General features: G+C 38.3%; 1 protein-coding gene and 1 long non-coding RNA gene across 2 annotated transcripts; one reads left to right on the top strand and one right to left on the bottom strand.

Annotated features, from left to right (window-relative positions):
• Positions 1-239: 239 nt before the first annotated feature.
• sdr42e1.L (short chain dehydrogenase/reductase family 42E, member 1 L homeolog) lies at positions 240-5,691 on the bottom strand. Its single transcript, NM_001097026.1, is given in 3 exon segments — positions 240-1,574; positions 2,970-3,069; positions 5,473-5,691. Coding segments are annotated over 2 exon segments (1,161 nt in total). The 5' UTR covers positions 3,038-3,069; positions 5,473-5,691; the 3' UTR covers positions 240-481.
• Positions 5,692-5,748: 57 nt separating this feature from the next.
• LOC108714086 lies at positions 5,749-17,902 on the top strand. The gene is made up of 3 exons (XR_001935299.2): positions 5,749-5,888; positions 10,087-10,163; positions 17,758-17,902. It is a non-coding gene; the product is annotated as an uncharacterized LOC108714086 (long non-coding RNA).
• Positions 17,903-20,383: the final 2,481 nt, after the last annotated feature.

The raw sequence follows: 20,383 nt of genomic DNA, 5'->3' as shown, positions 1-20,383 counted from the left end.
AGAATTCGAAGGACACTTTCTGGTCAAAAATAGGTACATTCTGTTTAACTAAATGACTTTGATGACTTTTTCAAGCATTTCTTCACCGGCTGAAAAACATGGATGTTCAATAAAGCCAGTGTTCCATAGGCATAATAGTAAACTGATTGCAATCTAAAACCCCATAGTAAAAAAATCAAATTCGACAGCTCAAAGCAGATTGGCACATTAAAAGAAAAAAACAAAAAAAAAAACAAAAGGACTTTTGATTTACTTTATTATTCCAGTTCTCCTGACAAACCAAAAGTTAATAACCGCTATAAAAATATAACTGCTGCCAACCAATCAGGATTTCCTGGTTCAGCTTTGAATAAATGTGCCCAATCGTTTTGCAAACAATTAAGTAAGTCACCCAGTCAATGATCACTTATTATCATCATTAAAACAAATCATCATAGGATGCTCTCGGGCTTAGAGAAGAACATATATATACACACAAGGCTCATTCACTACTAGGAAGCCATGATAACAGCACGACAGTCACCAATAAAATAAAAATGATGTCCCAAATCAAGTAATTGCTTTTGATCTTCTTGTCCTGTTTGCCGTAACCATGGTTTTTAAACCATTCAGCCACGTCTTGCATTGTAAATGGCTGCGGTTCAAACCCCAGTTCTCTTGTGGCCTTTTCAATCTTGAAGTAGTGAGTGACCCCCGTTTTGAAAACTTCAGCCCGTGTCAGGATAGGCTGAAAGTCGCACACAGGGCTAATAAAAAAGTGAATCCACTCCGTCAAAAATGCAAAAAAATAGACGAGCGACAGGGGAAAACGAAGGGAAGGGAACTTATAACCAAGGCCTTCCACGAGGGGCCTGAAAAATTCAAAGTTATTCACTGGGGGGCCGTCAGAAATGAAGTAGGGTTGCCCAGCAGCAATGTATTTCTTTTCAGATGTTAAAGCCTCAGCTGCTAAAATATGTGCAGATATGAGATTATCGACATGTACGAACTGAACGAGAGGATTATCCCCGTATACAAACAAGAACATCCCCTTTTCAAGGGCATTAATAATTCTAGGCAGATGTCGCTGCTCCCCAGGCCCGTAGATCCCAGCAGCCCGGAGAGAACAGGTTCTTAGAAAGCCACTGTTATTTTTCAATTCTTGATTATTCATTTTCAGTACAAACATCTCTGCGACTGTCTTTGTGCGGGAGTAGTTATCTACGAATGCATCCTGAGGTAGATACGCCAGAGACTCATCGCCGTCTCTTATTGTTTGCCCACCAAAAATCACATTAAAGGTACTTGTGTAAACAAGCCTCGGAACATTTGTGTTTATGCAAGCTTGGATTATATTCTCTGTGCCTCTGACATTTATAGCTTCAATTTTCTGCCGATGGAGTTGCTCCTTCCCAGACATTCCATAAGAGGCTGTATGAAATACACAGCTTGCGCCTGCCACCACATCTTCCAGCTGAGAGAGAGAACGCACGTCTCCTTGAACAAAATGGATTCCTTCAGGCAGCTCTTGGTCTGGTTTTCGTATATCAAAGAGGATTACATGAACTCCTTTCTCGTGCAACGTACATCCAAGTCTGGAAAGAGACAAACATTTGGGTAGGTTATTGAATAATGAACCTTTAAGGGGTGCTTCACCTTTAAATTGACTTTTAGTAAGTTATGGATACTTTTCAATTGATTTTTCATTTCTCAATAGTTTTTTTTAAATTTTTTTGCTGCCGTCTTCTGACTCTTTCCAGCTTTCATATAGGTGCAACTAGGGATGCACCGAATCCACTATTTTGGATTTGGCCGAACACCCGAATCCTTCGTGAAAGATTCGGCCAAACTGAATCCTAATTTGCATATGAAGGGAAAACATTTTTTATTTCCTTGTTTTGTGACAAAAAGTCATGCGATTTCCCTCCCCATATGCAAATTAGGATCCGAACTGAATCCTGAAGTCGGTGCAACCAAATATGATTGCTCTGTAAGGCTGCAATTTCTTTAGTGTTAGTTATTACTTATCTTTCTATTCAGACCCTCTTCTATTCATATTACAGTCTCTCATTCAAACCACTGCGTTTTTGCTAGGGTAATTTGGACCCTAGCAACCACATAATTGCTAAAATTCCATACAGGAAAGCTACAGAACAATTGAAAATAAATCAATAGCCACAAATAATAAAAATAAAGACCAATTGCAAATGGTCTCATAATAACAGTCTACAACCTACTAAAATTTAATTCAAAGCTGAACAACCCCTTAATTTAAAAAAACCCTTTATTTACCCCTTCGTGCAGATTCTGTCCAGCAGAGTTCACGGCAGCCATCTTCTTCTCTTCGGTAATCTTTGGAAAGAGACCGGCGGAGCGGCGCATGCAAAGTTGGAGCAATTTTCTGTTTCGCAACAACTGCGATTGCGCCGAAACTCACGTAAATTGCAGAATCGCCAGTCTCATTCCGAAGCAGCTGAAGATGGTGCCCGTGAACTGCACTGGACAGAATCTGCACGGAGGGGTAAGTAAAGAGTTAAGGGCATTTGTCCGGGGGGCAGCTAGGCTGGGGGGGGGGTCTATGTAGGGTAGGGTTTTTTTTATTAATGGTTTATTTCTCCTTTAAATAGATTATTTATCTAATGAAACTATTATGTACATTATGTAAATGTTGCAGGACATTTCTGTCCTTCTATGAAGTCTTTATAACTTAATAACCTGCAGGTTATTCACAATTTTTAATCATTCAATACATAGGTACTTTTCAAAGATCTTCTAGATTCCCTTTGAATCTGGCTGAGAGAAGAAAACTCCAGCTACCGACCAATCAAGCTTCTCCTGTGATGTCAGCTCATTGTATATTTCCCCCTGATAGGAGCAACAACCAAGGAAATCGTCAAATAAAACAGACAGTTTTCAGTCCACTTTTGGGGCCATTTTGATACAACATTATGCAGAGATGACACCTTGTAATACTAACCAGCTATACATACCTGTGTCCAAAGTAACCACCTCCTCCTGTTATAACCACTGTTTCTTTGGCTCGCTGTGAACTGCTCATGTTTTTTGGGTGAAACGGAAAACAGGTGTATCTTAGGATGTCAAGATGAAAATATACATTAAAAAAAAAAAAAGAAACATAGAATTTGCAAAAATAAACAACTGAAAAAAAAAACAGTCCATCAAATTCAACCCTTAAACAATAAGAAAAAGCTATAAATAAATTGGAATTAAACAATGGCAGAATGTGACATGTCTAAAGGGCCTCCAATGATTTGTCCGGCAGCGTATTACAACCTTTCACTTACAAACCTTGGGCTGTACATCTATGCAAAATTTCTGATTAAAGGTTACATTTTGTCACTTTGGTTGCACGCAGTGAGGAGTCCGTTTTGTTTGGAATGTTGAGGCAGATATGTAACTACACTTTCAGCCTTTATTGAGACAGTAAGTCTTTGTTGTGGTTTGGACTGAGAAAATGGATTAAACCCCTGCATCAATGTAGCCATACACAGGCCGATAAAAAGAGCCAATTCAGCCCTTCCAGACAGAGTCAACAGCTTATTGGATCATGTATGGGGCCCATGATGGACCAGTATCTGACCAGTATCAATCAGGCAGGTTTAAAAATTGCATTGGGGGAGGGCCGATTTGGCTATAGTATATTTATGCAATTTCCACGTGAGAAAGGGAGAGAATGAGCCCGAAAATTTGCCTGGTTGCTTGACCTAATACATTCAATGTTTCACTTTTGCAACTGAGCTGTATTTTTTCCTGTATGCATGTTCCACCACTGTGATCCGAATGTCAGCTCAATATCTCAAGGTGGCCATATAGGGGAAAGAGCTGCTCGTTTGCTGACCTCACCAAATGAGTGGATCTTTAAATGTTTGGCCAATTTCAGATGCAGCCCATTATTCACGATGAGGAAATCTCTGTGGCTATTCCCCCCTGGGTTAGGAGAATCAGTTGTCTATTCTATTAACAGTCTCTGCAGAGACTCAGGCACAACAAACACGTATCGCACAACATGTGTAACTCCAGGTACAATTCATTCCTACTGAGCCCTAGAAAATGAACATGAATTTAGGGATGCACCAAATCCAGGATTCGGCCTTTTTCAGCAGGATTTGGATTTGGTTTTTTGTCACAAAACAAGGAAGTAGAAAATGTTTTCCCCTTCCTATCCCTAATTTGCATATGCAAATTAGGATTCGGTTCGGTATTCGGCTGAATCTTTCACAAAGGATTCGGGGGTTTGGCTGAATCCAAAATAGCTGAACAGCAAAAGCTGTTCTTACGGACAAGACCAGCCTCAAAACAAACCTTCTCATTAAAATAAACGAAGGGATCTGTATCATGTACATTTCTCTGTATGATACACTATTTCAGTCAGTCCGGGTTGGCGGGTTTCCAGCCAAATTGGGCTACTAATTTAAAGCCCAGGCGGGTTTTGAAAGTACAAACTAGCCAAGGTACAGGTTTGTACTTTGGAAACCAGCCAAAGTTTTTTGTTGCCCTAATGTGCCAAGTCTGCGTCTCTCAATGCATGTTGGGTAATGTAGTTTTTGTTTAAAGGAAAACTATACCCCCAAAATGAACACTTAAGCAACAGATAGTTCATATCATATTAAGTGGCATATTAAAGAATCTTACCAAACTGGAATATATATATAAGTAAATATTGCCCTTTTACATCTCTTGCCTTGAGTCACCATTTCATGATGGTCTGTGTGCTGCCTCAGAGATCACCTGACCAGAAATACTACAACTCTAACTGTAACAGGAAGAAGTGAGGAAGCAAAAGACACAACTCTGTCTGTTAATTGGCTCATGTGACCTAACATGTATGGTTTGTTGGTATGTTTGTGAGTACAGTGAATCCTACGATCCCAGGGGGTGGCCCTTGTTTTTTAAAATGGCAATTTTCTATTTATGATTACCCAATGGCACATACTACTAGAAAAGTATATTATTATGAAAATGGTTTATTAACATGAAGCAGGGTTTTACATATGAGCTGTTTTATGCAATATCTTTTTATAGAGACCTACATTGTTTGGGGGGTATAGTTTTCCTTTAACAATTTGCCGACTGCCAATTTGAATGTAAGACTACAATACCCAGCATGCAATGGGACTAAGTTGTGTAGAAGTCAGGAGTTACTAGATTTTGGGCTCTGTACCCCAGTCTCCCAGCACTCTGAAGCATTCTCACGTTTTCTGGTGCCTTTTCTCAATTTCAGACAATTTTGAAGCAAAAATCTACCGGCCACCAAAATGTCTATAGGTTGAGCTGGTTTACCAATTTTTATTGATATTGTACGTGCATTAGGGTCTTATGGGGCCCCTATACCTCCTGGGCCCCCCTCTGTAGTTACCACCCTAGTGACAGGCGATCCTGTCCCATTTTACTTCATTTGCGCGTTTGCCTATGAAATACAAAGTCCCTGAACGCGATGGATTTCAAGAAACGTCGCATGACACTTGCACTCACCTGACAGATTCGCGCTCCTCACTCAATTTAAGGGGAATGATAAGTTAACATTGCATCCTCATTCACTCGTATCTCCTCAGGTGGCGCCACGCTACGTAAGCGAAACGTCACGTTGGCCTTTGACCCTGCTCGCAAATGCAAATGCAAAGGCACGAGGACGTTATTGGATCGTACTAGAGATATCCTTGTTTAGTAAATGGTGCTGTATTTTCAGTAGCGGGACTATTCTTAACGAAACGCTCTATTCCGTACAGGAATATGGCGGCACCCTAAAGCGGAAAAGGGGTTGCCGTGGGCAACGCTAAGGCTATGACTGCGTAGAACACGTGATCACTACGGCACAATGGCGGGGAAATTGGATCCGCGGGAGGTACAAAGTATTCAGGAAAGACTGAGCGGGATTATTCAGAGTCTGGGTACGGTGAACTGGAAATTTTTTAATACTCAAACTGTCGCATCTCTTTTCTAATGGTTTTGGCCGCTCTTTTTAGTCCCAAGGTACAGGGATATGGCCGACACGCACATTGAAACACACGCCGGCTGCTTCTATTTACAGCTTTCTCTGTAGGAGCTGTATAAAAAGATGCACTTCTGATAGACCTGACTTTGATCACGATGAGTGCTCGCACCTTTTTGTTTGTATGTTTAGGGTTGCTGTCTTTGCTGATGGCTAAACCACAACATAGGGGGCGGGGCAGTGATGATGATGACGACACAATGACGTTGTTGGAGTTATGACACCAGGGCAAGGTTATTGCATCACTGGCTGGATTTCTATCCAGTATTCTCCAATGTTTTAAAGTGTTGATGGCCTGTTCAAAACCAGACAGGTGGCAACCCTATCTCTAGCTATATTCTGCTTGATGATTAAGCCCAATCCTTTAATTACAGGTATAAGATCTGTTATACAGAAATCTGTTATCCAGAAAGCTCTGAACTACAGCAATGCAAATTTAGAAAAAAAACCTCATTTTTGATTGATTTCCTTTTTTTTCTATCTGTAATAATAAGAATGAGCTGCACTTGATAGTAAGTAAGCCAGCCATGTTGAGCTGAGTATCCAAGTATTTAAATGCTTTTCATGTATGGGCTAAATTCTTGTTTGGGTTTCATTAGGCTGAAAACTGAACAGAAAGTTCAGACCCGAACAGGCCTTACAAAAACCAAACTGTTCTGGTCAGGTTGCAACCCTAGTTATGTTTGTGTAACTTTTATATCATTAGATTATAATTCCAATTTAGATCAGTCATCTCAGAATTATGGAATGTTGTCTTTCCTGTGGGATTCATGATTTTTTTTTTTGGATATAAAGACAAATTGCCCCCCCCCCATGAATTTATGCATAGGAATGATTCTGTCCTGGCTTGAAAGATTCTTTATTTTAATAATCGTCTTCTTGGTAAGACAAGGGAACCTCCATCCCTGAGATGTAGTTATTATAGTCACAGTAACATATTTTATTTTATCTTGGTAAAATTAAAACAGCCACATCTTGTATCTGTAAACCCATTATCCAGAAAGTTCCAAATTGCAGGAAGGCTATCTTCCATGCAATCCATTTTAAAGGGCACCTGTTGTGTAAAAATGTATAATGCAAGCAATCATCCAGCACTTTAGCAATTAAACCTCTCTAAAACTGAAATGGTTCTCTTTCCTCCAAGAAACACCAGTAGCATCCCCGAAGTATCCATCATAGTTAACAATTCCACTATCACCCCCTCTCCCCAGGCCCGGTGCCTTGGGGTTATCCTAGATTCTGCCCTGTCATTCACTCCTCATATCCAGTCACTTATTAAATCGTCACTTCCACCTAAGGAACATATCCAAAATACGATCATTTATCACCCAAGACGCTGCCAAAATTCTTATTCACTCTCTCATCATATCGCGTCTAGACTACTGTAACTCTCTTTTAATTGGCCTCCCCCTCCAGAGACTGTCACCTCTCCAGTCCATAATGAACACTGCTGCGAGGCTCATACACCTCAGCAACCGCACATCCTCTGCCTCGCCATTCTGTCAATCCCTGCACTGGCTTCCGTTACCTTTCAGAATCAAATTCAAATTAATGACACTGACTTTCAAAGCACTTCACAACTCTGCTCCACCCTACATCTCTGAACTCATCTCTATATACTCACCCACTCGCTTACTTCGCTCATCTACTGACCTGCTACTCAACTCTTCTCTCATTACCTCCTCACATGCTCGCATTCAAGACTTTGGAAGGGCTGCACCCCTCCTCTGGAACGCTCTCCCACGATCTGTCCGACTTTCTCCCAACCTTTCTGCTTTCAAAAAATCTCTGAAAACGCACTTCTTTCGAGAAGCCTACCCTCACTCTGCTTAACTACCAAACGCAACACCACATACAACACCACATTTCTCACCCACTTACTTCGATCTTGCCCACTCCCACACCTTGTGTATTACTCCCTTCCCTTTAGACTGTATGCCTATGCATAGGGCCTTCCTCACCTCTTTGTACCTGTATTGATTGTGATGTTTGTTACTCCATATATTCTATGTATGTAATTCATGTGATGTAGTTGTATAATCACAGTTACTTTACAGTGCTACGCAATATGTTGGCACTATATAAATACATGTTAATAATAAAATAGGTGCTTACTTTTCAAGGGGTGCACACATAATAATGTGTTCAACTTCAAATTATGTTACACGAAATCCACAGAGAATTGCAGCACCCCAAATAGTAATAAAACCACCTTTATTTCACTTTACATTTGGCACAGCAACGTTTCGGACCTCCCGGTCCTTTTTCAAGTACACAGTAAACATTCACAGATTCACAACTTCCTTAAATAGGCACTTTTGTAATGCCCTCTAGTGGTTATACTATACTAAGATACTTTGTATTAAAGATACATTGTGTTAAAATTACATCCACCTCAGTTCCACGTCATATACAATGTTGCAATACAATTGTCTATACCATAGAATCTAACTTAGCTTTTGTTGCTTCACTTGCACATTCTTTGGTGGCCACTAGAAGATAAAACAAAGTACATACCACATTAAAACCATATATAAAAGCTTTTTAAAACTGCCATATTTATATTAAAGGATTTAACTCATAGGGAACTCTTCTTCCCTTTTAGCTAATATTTTCCAGGCCCAAACTGTAACCTTTCTCCAACTGTAACAAATGCTAGAATCTCTTTAGAATGTATTACTGTCTTGAAAACAGGGGTGTTGTGTTGAAAGCAGGATTGTTTTCAGTTTCTGTTTTGCACATAATAGAAACAGAAAGACACCATGTTTGTTGTATAGATGCCCAGTGTTTTGTTACTCAGACCTTAGAAGATAGGTTGGTGACACTGTTCCATTCAAGTCTCACATTCACCTGTAAGTTGATATTAAGTATGTTATAAAATGGCAAATTCTAAGCAACTTTTTTCAATTGGTCTTCATTATTTATTTTTTATAGTTCCTAAATTATTTGCCTTCTTCTTCTGACTTTTTCTAGCTTTCAAATGAGGGTCACTGACCCCATCTAAAAACAAATACTCTGTAAAGCTACAAATGTATCATTACTGTACTATTGATTTCTCATCTTTCTCTTCAGACCCTCTCCTGTTCATATTCCACAAGCTAATTAATGCATGGTTGCTAGGGTTATTTGATCCATAGCAACCAGTTTGCTGAAATTGCAAACTGGTGAGCTACTGACTCAAAAGTTTTAATAAGTCAAAACCCACAAATAATAGAAAATGAAAACAGATTGCAACTTGGCTCAGAATATCACTCAACTTCATAATAAAAGTTAACTCAAAGGTGAACAACCGCTTTAAAGAATGCTGCCCCTCCGGGTTGTTTGTTGTAGTCAAATTCTCTTGCTTATGAAGGCAAAGTGGTCCTCGTGGATTTTTCCCAGGAATGGTTCAGTCCTTTAGATCACCGATGAAGCAAACCTTGCAAACAAAATTCAGAACAATAAATACAGTAAATAATTTTGGATGCCCTTTTGTATGCTCTTGTCTGAACCTCGGTAATATGTGTAAAATTTTGTTGGTCGTTTCTACTAGAATTTTACATTTCTTTTGTGTATTCCAGTTACTATTCACTCTTCAGTGAATGGAGAAAAACGTGAAACATGTCAATCGAGTAGCCTAAAATGTTTTCTGCGTTTAACATTCCTCTCTATTTCTTTGGGTATGGGCTGACAGAGTTAATTAGAATAGATATCATTATGCAAACTCCTTACATGCAAATCTGTATCCATTTTTCACTATACAGGTATTGGGCCCTGAGGCTTTCTGTAATTTGGATCTCCATGGCTTAAGTGTACTTAAAAATCATTTAACATTAATATATACTATATTACCATATATAACATATACAAATAGGATTATTTTGCCTCCTTTAAGGATGAATTATATCTTAGTTGGCATCAAGGTACAGGTACAGGTTCTTTTCACTGGACTTTTCATAACTTCAGCCTTTCAGTTAGGGACTATTGTATAGAAAAGACTAGGTGACAGCTGTCACTGTTCCACATTTTTCACATCATCTATTTTTTTACCTAAGCGTTTGTGGCTTTGATTCTTATTTATTTATTTTTTTAAATTGTTTGTGTTTCATTTATTGCAGATGCTTCTGTGAAGTCTCTCGATGAATGTCAGAAAAAGCTGGACAAATCCTTACAATGTCAGGATCATTTGAATCATGTAAGTCTATTCTTGTACCCCCAGTTCCACACAAAGGGTTCACTCACTGAGGATTTACTTAACCTTTAAATAATGATACCAATAGAAGTATAATAAGAAAGATAATAAAGATGTATAATAGAATTAACATAAAATTGCAGACCTGTTTATTCCTGCCCTATGCAATGCCTTTTTCCTCAATTTCTTTTCTTTCTCCAACTCAGGCAGCTCTGTTTGCTTGTACAATATAACAGTGGTGAATGTTGCTTAGATGATCTCCACTCTGCTTCTCTGCGAATTCTGCTCTCCACTGTATCGGTAGTTCTCATCATCAGTCACTAATGAATCTGATTAAAGCTCCTTGACCAGCTTAATGGACAGTTTTTATGATAAAGATCACATCAATTTGGGATGTAGTTGTTTAAACAAGGCTGTGCAAAGGAGAGCTCTAGAAAAGCAAACGCAGTATTGTAAATCTTCTCTGCTCCTATCTGCCATAAAAGTCTTCTATTTTCTCTAAATCTTATAAGCTCCGAAACAAAGATTTATGGCTTTGAAAAAGGCACACCAAGATTTATAGCAGACAAAATAAGAGCAAATGTACAAGTGCTGGACAGAGCAGCCCAGTCTTGTGGGAGGCACAAATCAATCATTTCCAGTAATGGAAGCAGTGCAAGCATATATTGTGCACAAACTTGAACATGGAACCATGAGCTTATTCCCTTTGCATAGGCTCATTTGTAATATAGCTGAAGCCTTGTAGTCCCATGTAGTGGTCAAATAGCCATTGTGGTTAACTACTGATGTACAGTAAGGGGATTATGTATTAAAAGGTACTAAGTTTGCCCAGGGGCAGTAACTCATAACAACCAGTAGAATTTACTGGTCCTCTGTTTAAATGGAAACATCTTATTGGTTGCTATGGGTTACTGTTCTTTGGTAAACTTAGTGCCTTATATTACATATGGGGGTAAGTATCTCCTTTCTGGTTTGTTTTAAATCTGACCAGCTCTGCCATTGGCTTTGCTTAACATTAACACAATAACACATCTAATTAAATCACTATAATTATTTACCCTGGCACGATGAGTGTTTGTTTAACGGGTACAGCTGTATGTATAAAGTGCTACATGGATAAACAGCGCTGTACAGTCTTACTTTATACAATAGAACACACGGAGGGCAGGCATTATAATAAAAAGTATAAATATACAACGATTAAGGGGGGTATTTACTAAACTTTTTTTTTTTTTTTTAGTAAAACAATCCAGACCTAACTCCCATTCACAAATTTACCTAATCTATCAAATAATCAGCTCAAAAAAGTCAATGCAGGAAAAATCTCGACAAACTCAAACGGAAATTCAAAACGTCGAAATTGTCGCCCAAAAACCAGTATTATACTATAATACTTTTTCAGATTATCGTACGAAACCCAGTACAGATCACAATATCTTCAAATTGTAAAAGGGACATCAGATTTTTGAATATTTTTTATGTATTTTTTAGCAGCTTTGGGGTGTAATAAGAAGTAAGAAGAAGGTCCCTCCCCTATAGAGCTTACAGTCTAAGTGGGTGGATAACATACAGGCACACATTAGAGGGCTAAAAAGCACTGGGGTAGGAGATGCTTGTTGAAAGAAGTCACTAAATAACCAGAACTTTGCCCGATTTTGTTCAAAACAGACATTTTGAGCAATGGTTCCCAAGGCAATAATTGGCGGTTTAAATCAATATCTGGCTGAGCCTCATATATGGATCAGGGAGGCCTCTGTCAGCCAAGTTGGCAGCCAGTATTTGATACTATGGCCAGATTTAGGCTTTATACCATTGCACCCGTCTCATTTATACATATAAATGTCATAACGTCTCTGTGACCATTGGATGGTACTGAGTTGAGGCTCTGACCACTAGATAGCACTGTTTGCTTTCAAATGTTTATTCTACAGCACGGAGAATGCGTCTGCAGGGAAAAGCAACATTGTACACCATTATATGTCTATTCCAGGGACATATAACTAAAACTAACGGCACCATGAAAATTCTTACTATAACATTCACAAATCTATGTGTAAAAGTACAGTATACCAGTCTTTGATGGAAGTTACTTTATCCACCGCAACGTAATTCAGTTTTACACATTCCAATTGTACGGTCATTTGAGCCTAAATCACATGCAGAAACCAGTTTCATGAAGAAACAGACAAAACAGATTTCTGAATAAACTTCCTATTTTTTATGATAACCTTACATTAAAGAAAACATACTATTGTTTTGCTTAGGTGGCATTTGCTTCCAACTCGCTGCTTTTTTATTTTTTTTAAGCAGAATGCTCAATACATTAACAGCTGTTAAGTGGATATATTAGAACATTCATATAAACATGAGAAGGGTCTAAGAGTTACACTGTCAGAGCACCTAATTTTGACCTTCTTTTAATCTTCTCACTTTTCAAAATTATATTGGAAAATGTGTTCTTATGTCTGAGAGTTTATATATGGTTCTCCACATAATAAAGACTATAAACTGTTTCTTAAAAACTGTATTTTTTTTTTATAGCCAAGTTTTTACTTTAAAAGGGTTAAACGGGAAGGTGATTTCAATGGTGAGAACTGGTCTGCTGCTGTTAATGATAAATCTGTAGAATTCCCTTTGTGGCTTGATGTATATCCTACTGAACTCAGACATCAAAGAACTGTCAACGGAAGCTGCCTATGTGTTTAATTTATAACCACCCTAGAAAGTTATCCATAATCCCTTATCAATTCTCCTTCTTCTTTACGATAACCTTACCGGACCCAAATTAATCCATGGAGAGGCTTCTGTTACAGAAACTACACAAACATGCACTTTAAACAGGCGGTTATTTACTAGACTTGATTTTTTTTTGGCCAAGGTTTTTTCAGCAAAAACTCTCATTTTTAAAAGGGAAAAAAACCCTTAATTTTTCAAGATTTATTATACCCTGAAGCTGCAAAAAGTGAGAATCCAAATCTCAAACCTGCTGAGGTCATGTACAAGTCAATGGTAGATGTCCCTTTTACAATTTTGAAGATATTGTGATCTGTCCAATAACAATCCGAAAAATTCAGGGTTTGCAGACAATAACCTGAAAAAATCGAGCAATTTGGGTGTCAAATCCAAAAAAATTGTATAATTCGGGTTTTCGCTCAATTTTATGAAGTTTTTTCCCTTTCTGACTTTTTGATTTTATTTTATTGATAAATAAGATAAAATAGTGGATAGGAGTAGTTTGGTTGTGCTTGGTTTAATAAAAATGAGGTACATTCAAGTTTTCATAAATATCTACTTAGAGTTCATTCAAAATTTCCAAGTGGGTTAACATTTTTAATACTGTAGCATTAAAATATATATATATATATAACTCTATTAAAATCCCTCCATAATAATAATAATAGCAACAACTATATCATACAGTTGAATGTCATATGCCCTTGCCTTAATGCAGGGGTCCCCAACCTTTTTCACCCATGAGCAACATTCAGATTTAAAAAGAGTTGGGGAGCAACACAAGCACGGAAAATTTTCCTGGGTGGTGCCAAATAAGGGCTGTGATTAGCTATTGGTAGCCCCTATGTGGACTGACAGTATACAGTAGTCTCTGTTTGGCAGTACATCTGGTTTTTAAGCATCCAAAACTTGCCTCCAAGCCTGGAATTTAAAAATAAGCAGCTGCTTTGAGGCTACTGAGAGCAACATCCAAGGGGTTGGAGAGCAACATGTTGCTCACGAGCTACTGGTTGGGGATCACTGCCTTAATGTATGCCTGAAATACAATTTGGCATTTACAGTATATACTATGGTTTTTTTTTTTTTTTTTTTGTTTTTTTTTTTTAGAAAATTAAAACATATCTTACCAAAAAGCTACATTTATTGTGTCAATTTTATTGCATACATCATCACTTAAAGGGGTGGTAAGTTAACTTTTAGTATGTTATAGAATAGTTAATTTTAAGCAACTTTTCAATTTGCCTCCATTTTTTTTCTTTTTTATCGTTATTCAATTGTTTGCCTCCTTTTTCTGACTTTCCAGCTTTCAAACGGAGGTTACTGTCCCCATTTTAAAAACCAATGCTCTGTAAGGTTACAAATGCAAGTTTTTATTACTTGCAAATTGCAAGTTTTTATTACTTCTCTTCTATTATTCCAGTCTCTTATTCAAATCAATGCATGGTTGCTAGGGTAATTTGGACCCTAGCAACCAGACTGCTGAAAAAGCAAATGAGTGCTGCTGATAATTCAAAAACAAGTATTAAAAAATCAAAATCAATTGCAAATTGTCTCAGAATACAGTCATATGGAAAAGTTTCTCAGCCTGCATAATTTACTCCACTTTCAACAAAAAAAAGATAAGTGGTATTTCCCATTTTGTTTTCTGAACAAAGATTTTTATTGAAGCAGTATTCAGTTTTATGAAATTAAATCAAATGTGAAAAACTGGCTGTGCAAAAATGTGGGTACAATTGTAATTTTGCTAATTTGAATGCATGTAAATGCTCAATTGTAATTACTGGCAACACCAAATTGATTGGATTAGCTTGTTAAGCCTTGAACTTCATAGACAGGTGTGTCCAATCATGAGAAAAATTATTTAAGGTGGCCAATTGCAAGTTGTGCTTCTGTTTGACTCTTCTCTGAAGAGTGACAGCATGGGATCCTCAAATCAACTCTCAAAAGATCTGAAAACAAAGATTGTTCAGTATCATGGTTTAGGGGAAGACTCAGAGGTTTAAACTTTCTGTTTCAACTGTAAGGAATGTAATCAGGAGATGAAAGGCCACAGGCACAGTTGCTGTAAAACCCAGGTCTGGCAGGCCAAGAAAAATACAGTAGCGGCATATGCGGAGGATTGTGAGAATGGTTACAGACAACCCAAAGTTCACCTTCAAGACCTGCAAGAACATATTGCTGCAGATGATGTATCTGTGCATTCAGCGCAATTTGCGATTTGCGATCATCGAAGAACATCTGTATGGCAGGGTGATGAGAAAGAAGCCCTTTCTGCACTCATGCCACAAACAGAGTCGCTTGTTTTATGCAAAAGCTCATTTAGACAAGCCACAGTCATTTTGGAACAAAGTGCTTTGCACTGATGAGACAAAAATTTAGTTATTTGGTCATAACAAAAAGCGCTTTGCATGGAGGATGAAGAACACCGCATTCCAAGAAAAACACCTGCTACCTACTGTCAAATTTGGTGGAGGTTCCATCATGCTGTGGGGCTGGGACTGGGGCCCTTGTTAAAGTCGAGGGTCGGATGACTTCAACTCAGTAACAAATTCTTCAGGATAATGTTCAAGCATCGTTCAAACAAAGTTGAAGTTACGCAGGGGTTGGATATTCCAACAAGACAATGACCCTAAACACAATTCGAAACAAAAATACCACCATCAACCTGTTCAAACTGATCTCCTTACCCAAATATATGTATGTGATGCAGCATGCCCCAGTGTGGATTGCCCCACAAGTTCACAAACAAATAGACTCTATCCTACTTCCCTATATATGGGCCCACAAATCCCCTAGGATCAGCAAGCTGTCGCTTATGGCCCCTCAGGAGAAAGGAGACCTTGCCCTGCCACACCTCCGATACTATTACTATGCCTCGCAACTAATGTATATACATAACTTGTTCTGTCCAGACCCAGAAAATACGTTAACTGCACTTCACGCCTCTATAGCAGGTTCCCTAGAGGCAATTAGGAACGCCCCATACAGGAAAAGTAAAGACACCATTGAGTTGCCACAAGTACTGACATCCCCACAGAGAATCTGGGCTCTAGTTTGGAAAATGATGACCCAAAATAGTCCTAAGCCCTCGCCGTATACCCCACTATGGAGAAACTCAAACTTTCAGCATCTATTGCAATTGCCAGACTTCCACTACTGGCCTAAACTGGGTATCCGGCACTTAAGTGATGTTAGCTAAGGACACCTTCCCAACTTTGGCCCAACTCAAAGAGAAACTGAATCAACCCACGATCCAGATATATCTTTATATCCAACTGACATGCATTTATATCCCAATTTGGCTCACAGTCAGTCTATACTTTGATTCCACCGTATGAGGGCAGACTATGGGACCCTATCCCCAAAAAGTTAATATCTGACCTCTACAAGTCCATTTGAGACGCTAAAGAGCAAGTGGGTCGTGGATATACCCCATTTAGATAATGCAATGTGGGATGATACTATAGAGGGAATATATGACTTCCGTATCTCTACCAGGGATAAGATGGTTCAATATAGAATAATGCACAGGACCTATATTACCCCGCTGAGACTAAGTGATGGAAAGAAACACCAATACCATATGTCCCAAGTGTCAGGCCCCAGATGCTGGGTTCTTTCATCTGTTGTGGACCAGCCCGCCAGTTTACGAGTATTGGACCAAAGTGGTAAAATATCTTACTGACCAACTCCTCCTACCGAGAGTGCTAACCCCCGGAGATGTGCCTCCTAGGTCTAGTGGATGAGGTTGTCCCCCTGAATAAAACTAGAATTCTGTTAAAAACAGTGTATTTTTATGCAAAGAAACTTGTAGCAATGAAGTGGATGAGTCCCCATACACCAACAGTCCAGCAATGTGTACAGATGGTAAAAAATAAAGTGCCTGTCATTAAACTCATTAGATTTGTTAATTCCTACCAAATTAGCGATCTCAGTCCAGAATGTTCCCCCCCTCGCCCACCTGATGGTCTATGAGATGTATTTATGCTACTTGATGCCCTGCTAAGATGTATAACTCTTATTGGACTGTCATAGCAATGTTTGTACATGTTATTGTGTGTATTGTTGTGTTGTGAAAAGCAAAAATAAAAACCTTTAAAAAAAAAAAAAAAAAAAAAAATACCAGAATCCAGACACTCATCTAAGGCTATAGGAGGCGTCTAGAGGCTGTTTTGCAAAATGAGGCTCAGCTAAATATTGATGTAATCTCTCTGTTGGGATGCCCAAATGTATGCACATGTCCAATTTTGATGCATATTGCATTGCTGAAATACTACTGTTTCCATAAGGCATGTTATATATTAAAAGGAAGTTGCTACTTTGAAAGCTCAGCCAATGATAAACAAAACTCCAAAGAATTAAGAGGGCTTTACCCACGGGTCAGTTGGGTTCGGGCTGACCTCGCACCCCATTTGCGGGTGACTGGCAGGTCTGGGTCCAGCCACCTTACACTGCCCACTTCCGGTTTCCGATTTTATAGTCGTGCTCCTGCTCGCCCTGCCCCTTTTGTGATGTCATCACTCTTTATATCGTAAAGTTAATTTAAATGTGAACAATTTAAACTACAAACTTGTGGCTCTCATGCTGTAAACCTGTTGGTTATAATTTGTTGCATACTTCTGTGTCTCAGAATTTTTCATTCTTGATACCAACCTTTATAATTTATAGTACAACTGTTAACATTTTCTAGATGATAACTCTTTGCCAGCACCATAACCATGGCCAGACCATAACCCATAAGCCTTGCTCTTCCCTGGATACAAATTAAGCTTTACAATCCTCTTAAAATTTCCCATTACATTTTATCACTCAAGTTTTGTGAAAGCGCACAATGCTAATTAATTTTGTTTTCTTCTTTCTTCAGTGTTTAAAGCCCATCCAAACTGGATTTGTCCCAAATAAAAATGAAAAAGGCAGTTCGGATGCCGCAAGGATTTAAGTTTTCGTCAAGGGAAAGAGGGAATAACAAAGTATTTTCAGACTCTATGAATAAAATTCTGTTTACCATTTTTTTATCCTCTTTATATGTGGTTGCTACAGCTATTTGATTGTCATGTTAGAAATTAGCAATGAAAATGCAGAAATTTGTTTGGCAGTTATGAATCCTTTCAAACATGTCAAACCTTGTCAGAAATGAAATATGATATAATCCAGTAGAGCTGTTTTTCTTTGCACACTGCATTCATCAAGCTGTGAAGTCTACAAAACTACACAGATTGAAATGAATAAGATACGGCCCGCTTAGTTTGTTGCTTTTCTACCCAAGATTCCTCTAGTAATGATTCGTGCATTGATTGCTTTAACTCTATTAATCGAGCTTCCCGTCCAGAGACACCTGTAGTCCATAATGAATACTGCTGCCAGGCTCATAAACCTTGGCAACTGCTCCTATTCTGCCAGTCTCTTCACTCTTCCACTACCATTCAGACTTAAATTTAAATAACCCTGACATTCAAAGCAGTCTATAACTCTGCCCAACCCTACATCTCTGAACTCATCTAAATATACTCACCCTACTGCTTGTTATGCTCCTCTAATAACCTGCCCCTCCTCACACCTCTTCTACAATTCTCTCCCACATTCTGTGAATCTCTCTGCTTTCAAAATATCTCTTAAAACACATTTCTTTAGAGAACCTTAACTTCTCTATCTTAGCATAGCTTCAGTGAGCACTGTATGCTGTTAAATGCAATGTTCGGTGCCACGTCTCTAACCTGATGTTGCCCACACCTTATGGTGTAAACCCTTCTTTTAGTTTGTAAGCTCTCTTGGACAGGGCCCTTTTTTCCTATTGGCTATGGTTTGTTTTTGTAGGTATTCTTGTATGTTTAATGAATACATCCATTAATTGTACAAGGCAGTGTTATACGTATGTAAATATGTGTTAATAATAATTTCTATATAGAGATGTGGTAGTGTTTTTATCTAAAGGGGTATTTGTCTTTGGTTGTTTTTAAATCTAATAAACTGGTGTTTTTATAATTTAAGGTTCATGGCATTTGCATTAGCCATTAATGATTTATTGTAATATTGGGAAAGTGTGCCGAGTGATCTTAAAGGGCATGTAAAGTCTAAAATAGAATAAGGGTAGAAATGCTTTATTTTGTATACTAAATATAAACATGAACTTACTGCACCACAAGCCTAATCAAACAAATAATTTATGATTTCAAAGTTGGCTACAGGGGGTCACCATCTTGTAACTTTGTTAAACATCTTTGCAAGACTAAGATTGTGCACATGCTCAGTGTGGTCTGGTCTGCTTAGGGATCGTCATAAACAAAGCTGCTTGAGTTCTGCATAGCTGGGAAGTAAGGCGGGGGCTCCCCCTGCTGTTCATAAGTATGATTGTTTCCCTGCTCAGCAGTTAGGGACCATCTGACAATTCCTTTCCACAGCAGTAAATGAAGGGAGAATTTCACTGCATACAGTCCGTTTCTTATAAAAACGGTACACATTTTTTAATTAAAGTATATCGGAGATAGGTTTCTTTTTCATTAAAGAAAGTAAAAAATGGGATTTTTTTTTTGCCTTTACATGAGTTTTTTTTTTTTATATACCTCACATGTACTCACAACATGAATGGTTACTAATTTAAGAAAAAGCTTGGATTTCAAAAACTAATCAGCAAGTTTGGGGTTAAAATCCCAAAAGTTCAAATGAATCGAGTTTTCAAGCTAAACCCATTGAAAAAAACCCTAACGTCACGAAGGCTATTAACATCTTCAAATAGATCAAGGGACCTCTGCCATTGTCTTCTATATGACCTTGGCAGGTTTTACAGTAGATGGGTTATTTTGCATTCCAGCTATTTCCAGGTATAATAAATCTCAAAAAATTCCAGGGTTTTTAAAAAAAATATTATTTTTGACCAAAAACTTGAATTTTCTTGGAAAACACAACTTGATCCTTAATAAATCTGCCAATAAGTGTAACACCACTCACCTGAGCAGCTTCTTTATTGGCCACCATGTTAACTCGACTCCTTGGTGATAGCTTATGTGCAGTGATGGGGGTGCAAAGTTCCCCCCCAGCTCAGTTGTGTAATAAGAAGTAGCTCCTATTATGTTGTTGGCAGACAGCCATTGGAAAAGACTTACTGCTCTGTTGACTAGAAGCGGTCAACATAGTTATCTAAAGCTTGCCATACATTATACACAATGCTTGCACTCCAGCTTTTTGTGCAAAATGTTTTCCATATTTGACTTTAAATAGATAATAGCTGCCCATGGATATTAAGATTTACTGTGATAAACCGAAGAAAGTGACAGACCAATTGAATTTCTAATGTAGTTAGAAGGAACTGGCAAGTAGCCCCAAATGATAATTAAAATAGGCTGGCACAGAAATGTTGTAACGGTCAACTACTCTGGATCCAAATGGACTGAAAATAGAGTAGGACATGTTGGCAAAATAACATTTATTGGGTGAAAAAAACATTAATATTTAACAGCAGAGGCACAGACCAGCAGTGAGATGAATGTTACAGA

This window comes from Xenopus laevis, chromosome 4L (assembly GCF_017654675.1).
Source record: "Xenopus laevis strain J_2021 chromosome 4L, Xenopus_laevis_v10.1, whole genome shotgun sequence".
Taxonomy (NCBI): domain Eukaryota; kingdom Metazoa; phylum Chordata; class Amphibia; order Anura; family Pipidae; genus Xenopus; species Xenopus laevis.
This window is presented reverse-complemented; position numbering and strand designations above follow the sequence as displayed.